At 37.7% G+C, this 8,322-nt stretch overlaps 1 protein-coding gene across 1 annotated transcript; it reads left to right on the top strand.

Moving 5' to 3' along the window:
* Positions 1-2,532: 2,532 nt before the first annotated feature.
* On the top strand, positions 2,533-5,096 carry LOC121652971 (regulator of G-protein signaling 2-like). Its single transcript, XM_042006143.1, has 5 exons — positions 2,533-2,705; positions 2,845-2,934; positions 3,340-3,401; positions 3,611-3,777; positions 3,885-5,096. Exons 1-5 carry the CDS (start codon positions 2,611-2,613, stop codon positions 4,077-4,079), a joined length of 609 nt encoding a protein of 202 aa, XP_041862077.1. The 5' UTR covers positions 2,533-2,610; the 3' UTR covers positions 4,080-5,096.
* The last annotated feature ends 3,226 nt before the right edge of the window (positions 5,097-8,322 follow it).

Consider the following 8,322-nt stretch of genomic DNA (forward strand, 5'->3'; position numbering starts at 1 on the left):
ATAATTCTTTATATACGCTTGTACAGTTCCACAACAGAAATGCCCTCTTAGTGTTTCGGGAATATGATGTCATTGTTGGCACATACTGCTATTGGACAGGAATTTCACTGGACTTTTTTTTTTTCTTTTGGTAAGTACCACAACACTTGTGTTACTTCATTTCTATCCAGTTTTTGCCTACCTCTATAATTTCCTTAAAGTAAAACCATTAGATCGATCTACAATAAAATGTCATCCAGGCAACCTGTACCTACTAAACCTTTTCATGACCAAAGCTTTGAATGCAAACAAGCTGACAGAAGGCAGGGTTGGTAGTAAGCAAAGGGAATGTGATTTCCTCATCAGTTGTTTAATAAAACCAGACCTGCAGGTTTACCTTGATAATTATACATCCAACTTACCTGAGACCTTGTTATATTTGCATAAGCCTCATGTCAACAAGGATACTCAGATGTGTACATGATATCATGTTATGGTATTACTAGTGGTTTCCTTAGTATTTATTCAAGAGTAATTATTGACTGTTAATCAGCTTCTAAAAAGGAGGGGTAGCTTTTGTTAGTACAGTCAGCAGTAAGCTATTAGTTCTCTAGAACAGCGAGGCAAAAACGTGCATGAGGTTATATAGCAATAAATCATACCTTTAATCTTACAAATTCATGAAATACAGAGTTGGGTCCAGATTGTGTATGTAAGGCTTTTTATTAACATAAACAAAATGTAGTTACTATAACTATGTTTGCATGAGTGTAGTAGTGTATGAAAATAAACAGGCCATCTTCTTTCCACCATGGTGTAACGTTATGTTGCTATGGCAACCCTGATGTAACAACACAGACACTGCATGTGAAGAGTATTCAATTGGTAGTGACTTGCAACTTCAACTGCTAGAGGTCCCTAGATGCAACATATCTTTAGTTTTTGGGTTAGAATTTCAGTTTGTGTGTGAATAAATCAGGATTTTGTCAATACTGTTACCGGCAGGAGTAATTTTTATCTTTAGAAATAATACAAAACAGGAAAAAACAAGAAAACAAGACATGCAAAAAGTGAAAATTAAATAAGATCCAAATCTTGTTCAGCCAAAGCAACTTTAACATTAATATGCAGTATGATGCAAAAATGAGGGATACAACAGGAGAACTCACTACTATGTTTGATCATAAAAAAAAAAGCCTGTCAGCACTGATGCTTTTAGTGACTTTTTAAAGATTTTTTTTTTTTTTTTGACTGTTAGATTTGTAATTTCCCTTCTTTCTGCCACAGGAACTACAGATGGAAACTACCGAGAATGCTTTAACCTGGTACAGAGCATCTTTACCCTGTGTATAATTTATTTGTATGTGGTCCCTGACAAATAAACAAGAAAATGAATTAAAACTAGCAATGGAAGCAAGGAGGAGGTCATGTGGTCTGATGAGTCCAGATTTACCCTGTTTCATAGTGATGTGAGCATCAGGGTAAGAAGAGAGGCAGATGCCTAGGGCCTATTGTACAAGCCTGTGGGGAAATTTATAATCTGGGGTTGCTGCATTTGGTCAGGTCTACGTTCAGCAACATCATGTACCCAAAGAATGAGGTCAGCTGACTACCTGAATACACTGAATGAGAAGGTTATTCCATCTTCCCTGATGGCACGGCCATATCCCAAGAAGCCAGGATTCATGGGGCTCAGATTGTGAAAAAATGGTTCAAGAGGTGAGACACATCAGTTTCACCAAAGGAATTCATTTATGTTGACTTTAATTAGATAAAGTGCGTGACTGCTCATTTGCTGAAGGAGGAAGACTTCCGTTAAATCTAAATATAGAATCCTTTGCTATAAATAGCTGCTTAACTGAAGCTTCTTTGTCTCTCTTGCATGCTTCCAAAGTTTTCCCTGAGGGTTGTATCAGATGAATGTGAAAAATGTCCTTACCTGTTCTTACTTGTTGTTAACACTCCTTAAAGAGGTGACAGGATATGACGTCATCATTTTTGTACCAACCTGTCCTATCTCAGCATACCATCATGACATTTGTCACGATCGATGCCTCATCAATCCACACCCTGCATGAATAATTTGTTCAAAATGAACACTACAGATAGTGTTTCGAATTTCTATGAATCCATTGTCTTATATAAATACTTATAGTATAACTGTTCTAGATAAATAAGAAAGTATCTCTTGTTAAAAATACTGTCTGTACAAGTTGTATAGAAATCTGAGCAATGTTGTCCTTTTGGAAAAAGAAGTGAGAAAAGATACACAAAACAGAAGACAGGAAGTTGTATTACAAAACAACACACCTTTATTTTAGTCAAATAAAAAGAAAAGAGATGGGGGAGCGCTGAGCGTTACATGTTTGTCACTTCTTGACCCTACTCTTAAAAATGGAACCCACAGGATACTCAGAGAGGGAATGTTTATGCACTCACAGTGTGCCCTTGCCTCAGGCCCTGAGAGTCATTCCAGGCCAAGTCTGTGTTAACACAGCATGAGCCAATCACGTTAAAGACCTGTCATCTCAGACCCGCCTCTAGCACGTTGTACTTTTGGTCCTGGCTGGAGAGCGAGAGACTATAAAGCAGCCTGATGAGCCAAGAGGGAGAAGAAGCCGAGACAGAACCATGAGAGAGAACCTTACCAGTGTATCATCCCTAAACATGGCTTTTACCGACAGCATGAAACCTACCGATCTATCTGCAGATAAGAAGGGAATAAAGTAAGTTAACCCAGCATTTGATGAGGATATTCCTGGTTATATTGACCTTGTAAAAAAAAAGCTAAATTTTGTTTTTGTTAAAAAAAAATAAAAGGTGAGTGAACTCTTACATTTTTTTTGTTTATTTATTTTTTTATAGGAGGAAAAACTGGAGGCGCAGGATTGGATTTCTGCTGAAGACAAATTCCTCTCAGCCAATACTGCGTCTAGTGAAAAATAGATCCTACAGGTAAGATCTATTTACTTTACAGATTACATAACTAATCTTTTTTTATGAACACCATCTTCTTTGTACTTCAAACTATATTCAGTTTACTTTTAAATATGTGTACATTTTACTTCTAGAAAGTTTTGCTCATAATCTGCATTTATGAATTTCCTGACATGCTTATATAAATAATGCAACAAACAACTCACTAGATTCTAAAAGAAAAGCACATGACAGAATGCAGGAAGGTTAATAACTAATATAGAGACATAGCTGAATAATCAGCTACTTGTTTTTGCAGGGTAAAACAATTATAGCTATACGTAACAGTGATAATCAATGGAAAGAATGTACACTGACCCTACTAAAGTAGTAGCCGTCTCAGCCATAGTTATCTCTCACAAGAGCTCTCTTCTCTACCCTCAGGCCAAGTGTTGATGACGTGAACCAATGGGCGCAGTCACTTGACAAACTACTTGGTCATAAATGTAAGTACCATTCATCCCTCTGCTAGAGCATTGTTACATAAAAGCCTCTCAAAGGTCACATAGTAACTGGGAGATGAATGAAAGCAATTTATTGCCCTCAATAAAACAAAGCTTGTAATGGCTTTGCACCTACTTTACCTTCTATTAATGGGTGAACAGCCAGTTAACGACGCACTTCTTTTTCTACCCCCCTCATCATATACACACAGATGGGAAAGCTGCTTTTCATATCTTTCTGAAGTCCGAGTTCTGCGAGGAGAACATTGAGTTTTGGACAGCTTGTGAGGATTTTAAGAAGCTAACATCGCGCAAAGATCTGGTATCCAAGGCTAACAGCATCCATGAGGAGTTCATTAGAAGTGAAGCTGCCAAGGAGGTAATGGAATTTCCTGCAATTAATGTATTTTCTTACAGATGATTTTAATGAATTTACCATCCTGAATGAATGGCAAAGGCTCATTCTATGTGGTTCTTTGGTTTTAGATTAACCTGGACTTTCACACCAAAAATGCCATCGTCCAGAGTCTCCATGCACCTACTCCAACTAGCTTCTTGGCAGCTCAAAAGAAAGTCTACAGCCTGATGGAAAACAACTCATACCCGAGGTTTATCAACTCCGACCTCTACAAAGAACTGTGTGCAGCTGCCAAGGGAGAGGGCAAGCATATAAAGTCCTAGACAAACCAAACACCCACTCCTGAAGTCATTTGTTTACCGTTGTGCCTGTGAAGTGACTGCAGATGATGTTTATTCCAGGCACTGGCTCAGGATAATAGACATGAATGCAAATTCTGAGAATAAACAGTAGCACTGAGTGTGGAAAATACAAAAGGTGAAGCCATTTTTAGCTCATCCTGCTGAGTGACTTCAATGAGGAAGCTGGGATGATGAGACAGGATGCTGCATGAAGCTGCAGGAAAAGCTCAGACCAGTTTTACAAAACAGGATTAAGGTTACATTTTCATCAGAGCTGTTATCTCCACTATCTTGATGACACAATTTAAATTTCATGTGTTGTAATGATTCATTTGGAGAAAATGATGCTGTAGTGCTACTGCATTTAAAGCTGATAAGTTAAGACACTCGACTTTGCACCTCACATGAAACCGACAGTGCTGCCAGAATGTATTTTCTGTGATGAGAGCCATTTGAAACGTTGTACAGGAGACATACACTTCCCATGTAACGTTAGTTTTCATTTGCCTGTTATTGCACCAGTTTACACACAAAAACGAACTAATTTATTTGATAATATCCACAGTTTCCACTGACTGCTCCTTTTAGCCTGAAATTACTGTGATAATGTAAAATACTGTAAATATTTTAATACAGCATTACATGTTTGATGTATATTTAAGCTTTGAGCAGCTGGACTGCTTGTGAAATAAAATGTGTTGTAAAAGGCAAAGTTCTCCAATGTGTTTGTCTAAATGTCACCAAAATATTTTAAACTCAAATGTCCACAGAAAAGTCTTAAAATAGTTTCTGGTCATCTGAGGATACTATGTGCAGTATATTCTCTGCTTTGGCTTCTACCAGTTACAAAATGTTCTGTTTCTTTAGCAGATAAATTGCACAAACTCCACCAACTCACTAGCTGTGTTGCAGCAGCAGCTCAACATTTTGAGTGCAAAGTTTGCATCTGATAACGAAGCGTCTGAAAATGAATATGGAGCAAAGATAGAAAATACAAAATTATAAAGATAAATGCCATGGACTGCTGAACAATGGTGCATTGACGCATCATACAACGTCATATTTTGAGTCCTGCATGTTCACTCACATGACAACATTCCTCGTCTTTTACAGAATGTTACATTCCCTTCTTGAAGCGCTGAGTTCTTACACTAACCACAGCAGCCGTGTTCAAAGTGCAGCAGAGGAGATAACACCCTGAGTGACAGCAGGACGACACCTCCTCCTGTCGGCGCACACAGATGCTGTGAACTCACAGCATGAAAGCTGACAAGAGGAAGGTCACACGGATGTTGCTGCTGCTCTTTCCTCAGACCTGTGCCCTGCTGTCATGGTGTGATGGGATCATTGCTTTTACACCTGGACTTATTTGGAATCATACACTCTGATGACCTGCAGCTTAGAGGAGTAGATTAGTTATCTGAAAATTTTACCTGTGAACTATTTAAAAGCATAAATGTTTAACCAAACTCATACACACCTAATTTTTTTGAGTAGCCTTGAAATGATAATAACTATAGACATCTAGTGGTCAATTTGGAGATGGCAAAGATCTCAGATGCCCTCCACCCACCTTTGCAGCATATTGCAATATGGGTTGTTTAAAGGCTAATTTATAATCTACACCAGTGGTTCCCAACCTGGGGTCCGGGAACCCCCAAAGAGTACAGGGGGTCCTCGAGGCTTTGAACTTTCAGAGGCATTGTGATTAATGTAATGATTAACACTGTCCCTATTTTAAGTAGGAAGGCTTTATGTTGTTAATTTAACTTTGGCTTTTTTGAAGAACAGGACTCTGCCAGAATACATTATTTGTGGTGAGAATCTCACTTAGCATGGTAGGGTTTCAGCCCCGGGTGGGGCAGGGGGATCCATGGCGTTTTTAGTATTTGCATGAAACGGGTCCCCAAGGAAGATAGGTTGGGAACCACTGCTCTACACCAGCTAAATAAAACTCGTTTAGAGCCGCAAATGTTATGAGACGTTTCGAAAAGACAACTTATAAATTTTGATAAATATCTACTAGGAAATTTGTTGTCATTTTTGAAGAACCACATTTTTCATTTCTATTTTTATGTTTTAAAATGAAGAAAAACAAAAAAACTTTTGCAGACAGACTTTCTTCTATGGGATGTAGATACTTGAGGAAAATGATGTTTTTTTAAAAAAAGAAGCTCAGAGTTTCCAATCTAATGACAAGAAAAACAGATTAAAAAATTTACTAGTACTTCTAGTGTCATTGTGTTTTGAAAATTCAATGCAGATATTCCATGAAAAAAAACTGCATTTGTTGTTATATCAATATGTAAAACCCTTAGTTAGCTTTGTGTGCTTTTCTGGATGGAACCCCGCATGCAGCATTTGTTCTCCATTGTTTTGTTTTGTTTTTTTGTTTGTTTGTTTTGTTTTTTTTGCGAGTGGTTGTTTTAGGGATCATGCTGCTAGCAAGCAGCTGTTGTAACTCCATGGTGTTGTTAGGGGGTTCGGTCTATAAAGTGCTGCGTGAAAACAAACCAAAGATGTGAAATTTTTCCTTATTCTTTTCCCCGTGTAATCGAGACCCTGGGACTATCCTGGTGAGAATGAGCCCTAAGTTGCGGTCAAACTGGAAACAAAAATATTTACCTGCATTTTGAGGATTTTTGTGGCTCATCAACAATTTCCATTTGAAAAAAGAAAGATCAGTGTTTATTGTTTTTTCCCTTTATCTATCCCAAAAATCACTTATCCTTTGTAGGTTTTCTTTGCTTTGACGAGGTTGATCCACATGCAGCTGCCTGTTTTTAGATGAAGTAAAATCTCTCTTCACAGGGAAGACACAGGCATGTGTCTTATGGCCGCTCTCTATTGTAGTATGACCCACTGCCTTATTCATTGGTATGGCAAAGTAACAAATACTAAATTAATTGTGTTTTTTTTTTCCATAAAATTAACCATATTTCCCCCAGTACAGATGTTAAAGTTGCAATGTATAAATTCAGCCTGGAGGTGCTTTTGGATACATGCTGCATCGTGTTGGGTTTTTCCATTGGTTTATGCATTGTTCACTACCTCCAAATGGTATAAACCTTGTGTTTTTAACTTTTTACAAACTGTGAGAAGTTTAGCATTTAGCAACAATAGTACCTTTGTTGGTTTAAATATTATGTTTTAAAAATTCTAAGTTTGGACAATAAGTCAAAAAAGTTAATCCATTCAGGCAAACTATGATTATTTTGTTCATATTTACTAATAATAGTAGGGCTAATCTGAATTGTTTTGTAGTTTGTAGGTTTAGTCGTGAGGGAAGTGCAGTGTAGTGGTAAAGGTATTCATGAACATCCAGTAGAACTGGAACACTGACATTGTTAACACTTTTTGTTTGCTCATCCACGTGGCATGACAGACAGGATAATAAAACAGACACAGTGTCTCTCTGAACTGGTAGTAAAACCTGTGGGGATTTCATTCGTTGCCATGCACGATCTTGGCAACTGACTTCTGGGATCACATCCAAGGCGTACTCAAGGTGCATATGTAAACACTAGATCCAAAATTAGAAACTGGCCACGTCTTACTTTGGTCAGCAGACTGCAGATGCGTCAGAATACACAGGCCTTCAACTGTACTCTATTCAAGTGCAGCCCAGAAGTCAGCCAAATACAGCTTCTCTGTATGTCCTTCCAGATCATGTCCACAACATCCACATACTTCTGTGGGAATAAAACGTAACTTTTGGATGGTGTTCAGGTTATTTTAACTGCTTCAACTCCAAGTTATTTTGTGCATATTGCACTGATCTTGCCTTGCTATTCATAACATGTAAAACGTAGTACAGATGTTTCCTACATGTGTACTGTTGTCTTCTGTCTTTTGAAGTGTTACCTATCCCCAAAAGTGTTGTAGTACCTATCAATCAAAACTGCTAATGCAGTTTTAAAGCTCATGGTTTTCTCCTCACACAAAACGTTTTTGTCCATTCAGACATCATAGTAAACATGATGGCACAAAAATGGCAGTGGACCCATGGCAAGTTGATATAAACACCAATAATTATTTTTCCTATCAGGATCACTGGAGCACAGAAAGCTTGTTCGCTAATTTTAGCTCATCAATATACAGCGATGACAAATCCTTCATTTATATATTTATTCCATCTGTAGATGGTTTAAAAGTCAAATCTCAAAATACATTGATACGCCTTTATTGATAAATAAACAGAAGTAAATGGCAAATAATCACATGC

The sequence above is a fragment of the Melanotaenia boesemani genome, chromosome 14, assembly GCF_017639745.1.
Source record: "Melanotaenia boesemani isolate fMelBoe1 chromosome 14, fMelBoe1.pri, whole genome shotgun sequence".
In the NCBI taxonomy this organism is placed as follows: domain Eukaryota; kingdom Metazoa; phylum Chordata; class Actinopteri; order Atheriniformes; family Melanotaeniidae; genus Melanotaenia; species Melanotaenia boesemani.